Genomic DNA, 13,200 nt, shown 5'->3' on the forward strand with positions numbered 1-13,200 from the left:
GGTGCCGGTCGCAGTGCATGATGTGCCAGGGCCCTGGGGCACACCATCTCCTGGAATGGTTGCAGCCACGAACTACTCCTACTTAGCCTGGGGAGGGCTTATCCAGAACGCAGATTAACTTGCCGTGGATGCAGAGACTTCAGAGCTGGCCCTGTGCAGCATGAGATAAGGCTTGGCAGGGCTGGTGCTGGCTGGTGCTGGCCGGTGCTGAAAAGGGCTGATGGGTGCTGGTGACTGGATGCAGTCAGTACCCCTGTACCCCGCTCTCCAGCACACCCCTCAGCACCTACTGCCATCTGGCATTTCATTATCCAGTATGTCCCAACAGTCCCAGATAAAGACATCGATTCAGTGCTGCTGTGTTGATTCAGTTCCCAAGCAGCTGGCTGAGGTAAAAAAAATGGGTTAAGCAGTTAGACATTGACCATTCTTGGATTAGACCAGGATCCTGTCGCTTTTTAAACTTTCCTTTGACAAGGTAGCTGAATCACAGTTTTAAAATTCACTGCAGCATATATTTTCAGCCCACAAATATTTCTTATTTTGATTCCCTGAATTCTTTTTTCTTCCGCCAGAACATCCATGATGAATACCGGGTTCTGTGAATCATCTCATTCATGCTTCATGTGGAAGTAATGCTGCCACTTCACTTATCTGTTTTATTGACCTGTTTACATAGCCAAGGGTGGCACTGCAAGCTGGTATTCAATCAGTGATATTCTGATTTCCTGGGATACGTGCAATATGACTAATTTTATTAGTTAAACAATGAAGAGATGCCATCAGTTTTTAAAAGTCACATTCCTACTTGGCGCTCTCTCATAATCATTGTTACAAGCAAGATTACTGTGATCACCATAATGATAAAAATAAGGGGGAGAAGTGTTTTGCCTTAGCCTGGAGTTTTGGAAGATTTTTTTTTTTTATTTTGCACTTGACGACATTTATGCGTTTGTATATGGTCAGTGCCTCTGCTGGCTGCTTATAAGCAGTTCCAGAAAATATATAAATCTGTGTCTGCTTAACAGCAGAAGCACATCATAGATGAGATTGTGGGGGTGGTGGCTGAAAAGTAGAAGCAGGATAGGGTCGAGGACTGAACCTTGGGTCCACCCCTTTCTGCTTACTACCATTCTGCTCTTCCCATTTCATCCTCTCCTTTTCGGGAGAAACTATTGAACTTGGAAGGAAGGCTCCACGTTTCCACAGTCATGGCACTCTTTTCTTCCCTAACCCCAGTCTTTATAGCCATTATATGTGTTTTGATTGGGGTAATACTGAAGAAGACTAATGGAGAGAAGGAAAAATGTGAGACTAAAAGCAAGCCTCTATCTCACCCATGGGTGGATGAAGATTTAAAAGATGGCACTGACCACCACTTAGAGGAAGAAGGTAAGAAAAATCTTATCTATCTGAGCAGTTTTGTTGTTTGAATTTGATCTGCTGATACGAATAAAGAAGATGCAACCTTCTTGGCTTCTCGACAGTGATGGAAAGGCATAGTGCTACTGCTGCTGTGCCCTGAGCTTGTCTGCTCTGTGGAAGGAAGCTGTCCTGATGTCATGTCACTCATGTCACTCTTGGTGTAAATCTCTCTTTCCTCCAGATCCCACAGGTCAGAGTGCAAAAAGAAAATGCATTTTCAAAGACCACTGTCTGCCCCTCTGCCCAGCGGATCTCAGACCTGTGAGGGACTCTGTGGGGAATGTAGGAAAAGAAAGAGAGATGCTGCTGAAGTCCCCCCAGCCTCTTCCCAGGCCTCATTAGTGTGAGCAAAGGGTTGGTGTAAATCTCTATTTCCTCCAGATCCCACAGGTCAGAGTGCAAAAAGAAAATGCATTTTCAAAGACCACTGTCTGCCCCTCTGCCCAGCGGATCTCAGACCTGTGAGGGACTCTGTGGGGAATGTAGGAAAAGAAAGAGAGATGCTGCTGAAGTCCCCCCAGCCTCTTCCCAGGCCTCATTAGTGTGAGCAAAGGGAAGACCCAAGCAGAGAGTTTCTATCTGTGCAAGCTGATTTTGTAGACATCTCATCCCACTTTACTGTCCAGTGCTACATGTTTGATCTCAACACCCCCAGAAAAGTTGGAAATAGGTTTATTACAGTTATTACAAAAGTCCTCCGTTTGTGACTTCTGTGAATGTCCGTGAAAGCTTTAGCTGGATTAGCACTGGCATCATTTGGGAGGTATGTTGATCAAATATTTAAGAACAAAATGTGGTGATGGTGCTAATCTCTGTTCACTCAACTGCATATTTGAACCTGTACAGAACGCCCCCCCTCTTTTTTTTTTCAGTAGTGATTTCTGACGCACAGCTTGGACAGAGGTCTGAGCACAAAATGCACCTTTCCTTCTCTTTGCTTCCTGACTATCCTCCATAAGCTCCCTTCATTTCCTTGTGAAATAAAAATCTACAGAGCTCTGTTCCTATGAAGCTTTTAAACTTGCAGTTAATACAGCCTTTTTTACCCAAGCTGGTTTCAAAGGCTTTTTGTGTGTGTTTTTTCCCATAATGACACATTGTCTGAGTCCACTTCTAGGAGTCTTGAAACTTTATATTGTTTTTCTGCACGTATACCTTTTTCTAAGAACGATTATTTCTCTTTATTTCTCAGTGTTCAGTGTAGTTTGAGTTAGTGTTGTGTATTAGTTTCCAGAAATAGTTGATAATTGTAACCTTTTAAACCATATTGACTATTTCCCAAATACACAAAATTTCTTTAAAAGTTAGTTCATATGTTGCACCCTCCTTTGTACAGTGAAAAATTCTGTATAAAATTATCCCTTATTTCCTTTGTCACTAATGGTTTAGTAGTTCAGTTAAATTGCTGCAAATTAAAATTCTCATGGGTTGTTCAACTGATAATCTATGAATTATGAGTGACATCTTTGACTACAGCTGTTTTTATCAGTTTAAAAATTTAGATCCTCTAAATAAACAAACCTATTAGCTCTTAACAAGGAGCCTCACTGCCACAGCTCCATATATAAAATGTTATTCTTTTATGTCTTAGTTGTTTTCCCTTTTATTCAGGTGCTAAATTCAAAACTGTACTAGTTTTAAATTGCTTACAAAAAATTGGCAGATACTCGTTTGTGCTGTTGCTAAAAGGAGATTTATTTATTTTTAAAGAAAACCTCTCTCGACGTACCATGTAATCCAACATTAAATTAGGCTTTCTTGCTGTGTTGCTTTTAACAACAAATAAATGCTGTGTGGTTCAAAACCAACATCTTCGCAAAACAGGCATGTCTTTTATCTCCAGAAAAATTAAAATGATTGCATCGTGCGTGAGGAAGTTTTTCTTCAGCAAGGGAAAGCCTAGCCTGAGGGAGACGAGAATATGGCCACCTTGGTAAGGATCTGCTACTCTGCTAATGCTGTAACTGAGAACCAAAACGTATTCACCTTGTTGTCAGTGTTAAAATTTTCACTGACTGCACTAGATGCTGAAATGGAAACTTAGATGTAAACAGAGATTTTCTTAATAGTAGAGAATATTTTACCTGCTGTGCAAATTCTACTACTTTAGTAATGTATCTTACTTTATCAGAAAAGCTCATTTCTACTTAAATGTCTCAAGCTGGCTTGTGTTTAAAGACAAAGTTCCTCTGAAGAGAATCGAGAATTTGAGTTAGGTGAGAATGAAGCATTTTTAAGGCTAGAATCTAGGGCTGCCGTAGGTGAACAAGCTGAATTTTGAACAGCCCCCTAACAGGAAGAGGCAGCTGAAGACCAAGTCTTTCGATACCTGGCCACGACCAAAGTGAGGGCGCTTAGTCAAGAGAGTGAAGCGGTCTGTAAGCAAAGCACTGAACTTGCTCGGGCGTCATCAGCCCTGCGAACCTTCCCTCAGGTGGCACTGCCAGGGATGTTTCCCCGAGAGAGGCATACCTTTGAGCAGCAAAGCATGAGGCGTAATTAGCTGAACGGCTTGGACAGACTCAGTAGAGTCACTTATTGGCAGTGAAGGGCAGAAGGGGGAGGGCCAAGTGCTCCTGAGCTTGTCTGTGTTATGCTTTCGGCAGCTGAAGAGAAGGACGTTTCTCAGAGCAGCCAGAAACCCCATTTTGTGGTTAAGTGGAAAGCATTCACTTGGATCATTTGTTTAATGCCTTAGCTGGCAATACTTCAGATTTGTTTGCATACCCATCTGTCCTGTAACTTTTTCTTTCATTTATGAGATCCAGAACGGGAGATTGCCAATCCACAGCACAAGAAGAATGGTCTGTATGTGTGTATATCTGGCCGTGCCTTGCATTAGGCCATGTGTCATTACCAATTGGATACAGATGAAAAAGATGTTTCTTCAGCCTCGTCTTGAACGATGAGTCACAGGGGTCTCTTCTAGTGGTGGGTATCTGATCCCGAAGTGGTGGTACCTCGTCTCCCACTGCTTCGGGTTTACGCAATTAGATCTGGACTGTTCAGTCTTTAGCCCAGGGAGCTTAGTATATATCGGTCACTTTCTTGGTTATATATTCAGATCAATACAATTAATTGATGGATAAGGTGAATACAGACCCAGTTTACAGCGGTGGGGAGGATGAGGTTGAATTTTATTTGTACCCTTGTTACTCTGGGGATTAGTTGCACGGATTAATAGCAAAGGCATTTTATTACTACATATTTAATTGTTGGGACTTTGGTGATGTACTCTACTTAAGGACTACAAAGCAATGTACAAAGGCCCAAATGTTCCATCTCTTCTGAAAATGCACCGCTCATTGCTTGTGATACTTCTTATAACAGACCTCTCCCACTTAGAAGTATTTCTCCTCTCCCCAAGTTCAAAGACTTCCCGTATCTTTTAATAATACTAATGACATGAATGAGGCAGTAGCAGTTTAATTTTCCAATTCAATGACAGTTCATGCTTTGTGTCATTTAGGAACGCAGGGCTTGGTGCATCATTGTGTTTATCTCCCTGCTGCTGCAGACACCTCCAGCCTTTGTCATCAGCTGAATGAACATGAAAACTGGTCTTTTTTGACCCCGTTTCTTTAACCTTGCTGGAAGGCTATTCCAGAACTTCGTGCTATGGGTTAAAAATCCTCCTCTGCCTGCCTGCTGAAACTTACTTAATACTACTCTATACCCATTTTTCCTGTTCTATTCTCTTATTAGTTTAAAGGATACTTTTCCAGCCCTGAAGTATACCCTCCTGTGGTTTCCAGACAGCAGTCAGATTACCTCTCAGCTTTCCTTTTACTAGGTAAACCAGCAAATCTTCTCTTTATCAAACAACCACACCATTCCCCTGAAGAACTTAAGAAACCTTCTGCAGCTATATTCCAGTTTGAGGTAATTTTTTTTACAATATTTTGATGCTGGCTTCTTTCTTCCGGGGTCTGCCTCTTCCACTTGATACTTCTTTTGCTTAAGATCCCTGACCAACTCTTGAGGTTTCCAGGATCAGCCTGCTAACCACTATTTATAACCCACTAGTAAGGCACTCCATCTCTTTTAGTTCCCTATTAGCCACACACTCAGTTCAGGATTGGATTCACTACTGGGATTCCTGTAGTGGCAGATTATGTAGCAGTCTGCCATTTATCAAACAAAAAACCACAGGGACAGTTGCCCAGCATATTAAGTCCAAAGATCTGAAACCTTTCTTTATATACATTTAATTGTTTTCCTATTAATTGTGGCTTTATACTGGAAAAGAGAATTGGAGAGGAATTCTATGCTTAGGAAGCAATTCCTTAGAGAAGAAACTGAAAGAGCTGATTTGGAAAGCAAATGCATTGGTCTAGACTGAGGTTACGAGTGAGGTTTCTCAAGGATCAGTCTCAGGACCAATTGTTAATATTATCTAGTGTTCTTTGTGTAAAACCAAGGAGTGTACAAGTGAAATTTCTTGATGACATACAACTGGGAGCCAACAACACAGGGAAGTGTCAGTGTAGGTAAAATAAGTGGCTAACGGAAATAAAATGACAAGTCATCGTTCTCAATGTGAGTTTATGTTATTAGGAACTCATGGTAAGAATTTTTGCTACAAACTGAGGCAAAATTTATTATATGATTTGTAGGCTGATTATAACCTCCTATATGAACTGCTGGGAAGAACATAAACATCATCCTAAAATGTATCCAGAGAGGAATTTCTGATAGAGTTAGAGAAATAGTATTTTTAAAATGAGATTTCTTGGAATATCTGAACCAAAACCATTTCAGATTTGCTTAAAAAGGAGGAAACCTGATGACTATTGCAAATGTACAACAGAATTGATGGCAATCTTGAGAATGTGGCTAACAAGATAATAGACTGACTAGCAGGATATCTGTTGTCCATCAAATGATGGAATACACAGAGACATAAACAAGACATTTGTAGTATTGTATAACGTGACTGTACAAACAGGAGTATGTCCAAACACACCAATTAAAGAGATAGAGAGCATGCACTAAACAGATGGTGCTGATAATGATTTTAGCTTAGCATATGGATAATGTTAACTGCTAAGAATGAATGGTAGACATATGGTGGAAGAGAATAAATAATAGATGAATTTATTATTAAAAAAAAAATTGCCAGGAGAGTTTTGGTTTCGTGTGTCAGTTCTTTCACTTCTGGGTGGTTCTTCAACCTCAGCCAGTATTTCCATTTTGAGTGCATTAAGGTTTTTAAGTTTTGCTTACAAAACTTAAGGTCAGATATGCTGATGCTCATACTTTCATTCTCACCAGTCACCTCATCTTTGTCCCATGTTCAACATCTTTGAAAGTACATTTCTTGTTTCACTATGTTGTTATTAAGTTGAACCATCCAGACCACACAGCAGCTTCACTTCTTTTCTTCTCTTCTACTTACACGGAAGAAAACCCCAACCAAACAAGCAAGCGACCCTCGCAAAATTTAACACAGCTTGGCTTTAGGTAATGCTGCAAGTTTTATACTTTCTGACTTACAAGGCCCAAGTATCTGTGCTAACTAATCCTTTTCTTCCATTCCTAGTTGCCTATAGATCATTTAATTGAGATGTTTATTCAACCAATTACATCTAAGATTATTTTTATATCTCTGATTGAAAGAAATGCCAAATCTCTCTGCTTCCTGATCCCTGAATTCTTCAATCTGAGTTCTCCAACTTAATTTTTCTTAATCCCTTATTTTCCCTGAGTTTGTTCCCTTAAAAATTGAGATCCACAGTTATAGACCTACTTTTCCTTACCCTTTCATTTAGTCAATTAAATTGAATGAACTGATAATCTCAGTTTAGGGGTACTTTTTTTTTTTTTATAATGTCCTCCCCTCTCACTGAAACCAAAGCTAAGAGAGTCACTGCATGAGAGAAGAACAGGTCATTTTATTAAGGTATTGGATGCTTCAGCTGGGAAGCCTGGTTTCTAGTATTATCATAATATTTCTTCTCTGTTCTATACCTGGAAAACTATGCTTCTGCCATGTACTTATAACAATGATGTGGTTGAGGCAATATGACTCTCTTTTAAAGATGTGTCCTGATCTAGATGTGACCTTGGGGGCCCTTGTAGGCTTCACACTTTCCCAGAAGACAGTGCATCTCAAAACCCCCCCCTTTTTAGACATGCTACTTTTTTATTTCTTTACAATCTACCACAACATCAATTATTACCTATTTTTTTATTGATATGCTTCCTGGACAAGTCAAAGCAGGTACTGCTGTTGTTATTGCACCTTCATTCTTCCCTCCCTGTCACGTTTTGTTTCATGCTCTGTACAGGCACTGATAGCTCTTCCAGTTTGCTGTCTAGGCCTCTGCACTCAACTGGCCACAAGCAACATTGGATCCAACTCTTTGGATTAAGTACATCATCTGAGTCAGCTCTCTGACTACTGTCCTCATCCATATAAGTAATTTAATCTTGCTCTTCATCCTTCTGTCCTTCAACATTCAAGTATGTATTGACGGTTTATCACCTACCTGACTTTCCTCTCCTTGTGTTTCAAAACCAGGTACAGAGATTACACAAATTTCCTCCAGCCTTTGCTCCCATTTGACAAACCTCCTTTGTAAAGATCTTCAGTATTTTATAGACTAGTCTCGGTATGTCTAACTCAAAATGATGGTTGATAGCTTTGTAATAATACTAGAAAAAGAGATGACCAAGCAGGGCTTGGATTTGCTTAGGAGCCAAGGTTAGACCATCATGGCTTTAGCGCATGTCTTTTCTCACATCTTCACAGCAATTGTCCCAGTAAAACTGAACTAAGGTCACTGTGCCTCTGATTACATGGGCCCTACCCCCTGGGCTGAGGGTTACACCTTCTTCAAAACCACCAGGCAGAGATGCAAAAGGCAGAGCTATGCATCCTGCAAACTACTCCACAACTGCATTCCCTGTGAATCTTCAAGGAGCGGTTGCATATTGGCTTTTACCAGCTTAACATAGTGGTCCTTGAAAATGGCATCCTATGGTACCATGCATAGCGTGGAAGAGGTGGGAAGGACGCAGAGCTCTAACCGTCTCCCTGCCTCCCCTCCCCAGCTACCCTACCACCCTAAAACATGTAGGATGTTGAACACTGGGTCCCCAGCGGAGGCTCTTCCTCTCAACATCTTATTGCACCACGCTACTTGCTAGTGTAAACATAGCCTTTTAACCCTGTGGTATTCCCTTCACTGAGAGTGGAGGAGGAACAGCAAAAAAGGGGGTGTGAAAGTTTCTGAAAGAGGAGATCACCAGAATCCTAGCAAAGGGCAAGTCCTAGTCAGCTGGTTGCTATTGAAGAGTAAATAATCTACTAAGCGTAAACGACAAAGGGAACACTAGGAAGGGCATCCTCTTCCTTTTTTCAGTTTGAGCGTGCAAGATGCCCACAAAAATAATTTTTACAATGGGTCACTGCTTCCCATTACCACGGAGCCAGGTCCTTGCAGACTGTGACTGAGAGTGCTTAACACAGGCATGAAATGTTAAACAAAACAAACTTTCTGCATGACTTCTTTGTATGCAAAATGAAATGTATGTTGTTTGGCGACCATATTCATTCTGTTTAGATTCAACATATGAAACTGGAGGTACTGTAGCCTCTTGCACACACTGAGCCACACTTGTGAATATTTCACCACTGTTTATAAAATGAACAAAAAATCAGCCTGGTCTCTAAGGCAACTGCATACTACTAAAACAGAAAAAATTGCTGTTTGAATTTGCACTGGAGATTGCTATGATTCTGGAATAATAGCCTAATGGTGACTGAAAAAGAACTGGAGTATTTTTTCCTCATCAGCCCTCTGTAGCAGATTGCTCAATACTATTGACTAGTCAAAATGCAAAATTTAAATGCCTTTAACTTTCACATCATAGTTGCAAAAAATGCTATCCCTGCTGATTCTAGGAATGCAGGGGAGAAAGAGGAGATCTCAGAGACAACAGAAGATGCATATTGTGGTATAAAAAAAACCCCAGAGAGACAGATTTCAGTGAAATGAGGAACCATTTTGAGTTCTTAAATTAAAGACAAGAAACACAATATCCTACATTTGATATGTTGTTATCCTAAGTATAGATGCCTGTCATCCATTTCCTCTTATGCTGAAAGTATCACGAAACCAAAGAACTTAACCACAAAGTCACATTTGCGCAAAGCCTAGACCTGTAATGCTTCTGCTATGAAACATGAATATGGAAGAAGCTGACATTCAGCTCTTCAGAGGAGATCTTACACATAGAATCATAGAATATGGTTCTGTGATTCTATGAATCTCCTCTTCAGAGGAGATCTTACACATCTTGGTAGTTAAGCCCTCTCTAACTTCAGTAATTTAATTGATTTTTTTTTTTTTTTTCTTATTAGACTGCTCAGGAAGGAACACACGTCCACATTTACTTACTGAGAAAAGTGGCCTGAAAGATTGGCCACCTTTTCACTGCTGTTTCAGCTTGTAATCCACATTTTACAGGCAGGCTTGCAGACTGAAGTGGGGAAGGCCATAACTTCTTTGTGGATCACACTTGCTACAGCCAGCCAGGACCCTCCTGCCTCTCGGTATTTAAACAAGGTGTTTATTCAGTAGCTGGAGCTGGGGATCAATGAGTTGTGTCAACTGGAACCTCAGACTTTGCCTTTCCAGTGGTGTAGAAGTGCAATGTATGCCAATGCAGGCCAAAGTGCATTACGGTGGTGAATGCCAAAGATATAAACAGCGTTCTCCAGCAAAAAAATCCCTAACCACTTCTATTTTCTTGCAGAGGTTGATGAAGAGTGGCAAGGACTTGAGGAAAATGTTGCCCATGTCCCCTTGTTCATGGAGCGCTACCCTGAGGCCGAAATGATTAAAAGGTCACAGATGTTTTACGACTTTCTTAATAAGAGGCGGTCTGTCAGGTTTCTCAGTGATGAGCCGGTCCCCAGAGAGGTTATCAATAATGTCATCAGAACAGCAGGTATAGTACTGAGTGGTTCAAGGTCTGAAAGAAAAAAAACAAAAAGGATCAGCATTGCTGTTCAACCGTGTAAAAGTGATGTGGAAGAGCCAAGGGAATTGGCATTTGGCTTATGGTTTTCCTAGATTCACCTGTAGCCATAATGAATGAGCACCCATTGATTGTTTGGAAATTACTCAGCTCGAACAACTATATGTCAGGGACTGGTTTGGAGCATTCCCAATTCCTTTGTATTGTAGTGCATCCAAAAGGGAAAAAACATTTCAACAGCATGAAAAAAAAACATTTCATTTTCAAGCTTTAAAAGATGTTATTTAAATAAAATTGATGTATAGTTTAGCGAAACATCTTTCAAATAGAAAAATTGAGGTGTTTTCTTTCAAAAATGTCAAACCGTGTGTACTTCACATGCTTTAAAATGTCATTCATTATGATGATATTTATCATGTGTGGGTTTTGTTTGTTGTTGTTTTTTTTTTTCCCCCAAATGAGTTGATGAAATCGTCCCAGCCATGTGAAATATTTCAGTTGACATAAATGGTTGGGATTTATTATGGGGAAAAAAGTTTCAGTCAAGAACAAAAAAACTTTTCCATTCCTTTCAGCATTAGTGACAGGTCCCTATTGTACATGACTGGAGAGTTATGCTGAGGACCCTGATCAAGGTTATTTGACTGAGTGTCAGGAAATAAGTTTCCTTTTTTTTTTTTACCTTTTTTTTTTCATTGCTGTAATGTCCTGGCCTAATCTCCTCTCTGCTTTAGTAATATTGACTTCAGCCAGGAGTGGTTTTGACCTTCATTATTTCTCTTCCATGAACCAGTTGCTGTTAGTATAGAAAATATTCACAAGCTGCCTTAGAGAAAAGATCAGTAGCCTCTAGCAGGATTAATAATATAGAGATTCTGAGCAATTGATGTGCAATGTTTTCCCTTTAAAAACTCTAATTAGCTGGGAGTCATTAAAACACTGAGCATGTTTTGGCAAATGCAGCAAAGTGAACAAGCCTGGAGTGCAGATGAAGTACTTAGTAACCCTGAAAGCTTTGGGCTGTGTGGAGGAAAAGAAAACAAAGCAAAGCATAAATGTCATCAGTTCTTACCCAAACCTGAGGAGAGGCAAGGTTCATGGTATAAACACATTTTAACATAAAAGACAGTTCAAGCTGCTTATTCAGTGTTCCTTAAACTGAAATCAGTGCTTAGATAAGCAAATACAGTATGTGTTCAAGACCTTCAAATATTTTTAAAATGTGTATGAGAAGCTAAAGAGACCTGAGCAGTCTCCTTAACCTATTTCTCTGTGAGCTTGTACAGATAACAATATTATTCAGCTTCTCGGTTTCATCTCCTAGGCAGTTAAAATATTCTCCAGTGTTGTTGGTGTGTAATAATCGAGGCTGAATAAGCCAGTGCAGACTTAATATGTGCACACCTACATACACCAACCGTCTTTGGGACAACAAACTCAAACTTGTATGCTGTATGGCAGATGTCTGCATTGTGCAGCTCCTCATCTTTGTCAGTCAGCGACAGATTCCTGCAGGTGGTCGCTTAGCCTTGTTTCCCTGAAAGCCATTAGCTTTGCCCTTCAGCTAAAACCATGTCTCAGAGTGGGCTGCATATTCAGATGGTGTGTTGCTTTGGGTATAATGCTTTGCATTAACATTACTGTGTGTATACATTATACTGCCGCCTCCATAAGAACCACAAAGGAATTTTTAGAAATCCCCAATTTTTGTTTCCTGTAAGATGGCTGTATGAAAGGACTAACCTCTGTCATTGAATGGGACTTCACACTCTTCGAGAAACAAATGAACAAAGATTATCTGCCAGAACTTATCTCAGTCCTTTTCTTCCCATCTCATCAACTTGATTTCCTATTGCTCTGTTGGTCAGTCTGAAAGCCCACAAAGAAGAGCTGATACCTCTCACTGCACACCCTCCTTCAACATTGTGCCAACTGGGTTTTCATCTTTCCTTGTTTTTATATGAAGGTACTTCACCCAGTGGAGCACACACTGAGCCCTGGACCTTTGTGGTAGTTCAAGATCCAGATTTAAAACATAAGATTCGTGAGATTGTAGAAGAAGAAGAAGAAATCAACTACAAAAAAAGGATGGGAGACAGATGGGTTAATGACCTGAAAAGATTGAGGTATGAAAAAGTCAATTGGCTAAGGGGTTTGAAGGGAGCTGTGTTTCGGTCTAGGAAAGACTTCATTGGGAAGTTTTAGTCATGCTGCTTTTTTTTTTTTTTGCATTTTTTCCTTTATTTTCAGGAAGAAAAAAAACAAACTGAAAATATTCAGCTCAATTTTAAAAACCTTGTTTTAAAAATGTTCTTTCAAGTCCCTGCTGCTTAAACTCTCCCCAGTTTTCTGGTGCTGCTCAGGAGGGCAGCTGTAAATATTTCCCACTTCCTGATCACAGAATAAGAAGGAAGGTGGGGTCAGAGACTGTCCCAGACAGAGTTGCCAGGGTCACTATATTGTGGTCCTCTTGCTAATTTACAGCTGAGAAGAAGAAACTCCTGTCTGAGGAAAGCGGAGTTCCCACGCAGCAGGAGCTAAAAAAAAAAAAAAATTATTATCTGTATATGTTAATTCTGGCTGTCTTGTTCTAAGGGTCAGGTGAGGTGCAGCACCTGACTGATACACACAAAAGAATCATAGAATCATTAAGGTTGGAAAAGACCTCTAAGATCATTGAGTCCAACCGCTAACCCAACACCACCATGCCCAATAAACCACGTCCCTAAGCGCCACATCTACATGTCTTTTAAATACCTCCAGGGATGGGGACTCAACCACTTCCCT

At 40.4% G+C, this 13,200-nt stretch overlaps 1 protein-coding gene across 1 annotated transcript in view; it reads left to right on the forward strand.

Annotated features, from left to right (window-relative positions):
* Nucleotides 1–1,211: 1,211 nt before the first annotated feature.
* The window catches only part of IYD (iodotyrosine deiodinase), a 19,767-nt gene continuing 7,778 nt past the window's right edge, over nt 1,212–13,200 (forward strand). The window contains exons 1-3 of the mRNA XM_009281403.1: nt 1,212–1,392; nt 10,189–10,383; nt 12,380–12,539. Coding sequence (XP_009279678.1) covers nt 1,212–1,392; nt 10,189–10,383; nt 12,380–12,539 — 536 coding nt within the window. The remainder of the gene's footprint in view (nt 1,393–10,188; nt 10,384–12,379; nt 12,540–13,200) is intronic.

Source organism: Aptenodytes forsteri, unplaced genomic scaffold (genome assembly GCF_000699145.1).
Source record: "Aptenodytes forsteri isolate BGI_AS27 unplaced genomic scaffold, ASM69914v1 Scaffold82, whole genome shotgun sequence".
In the NCBI taxonomy this organism is placed as follows: domain Eukaryota; kingdom Metazoa; phylum Chordata; class Aves; order Sphenisciformes; family Spheniscidae; genus Aptenodytes; species Aptenodytes forsteri.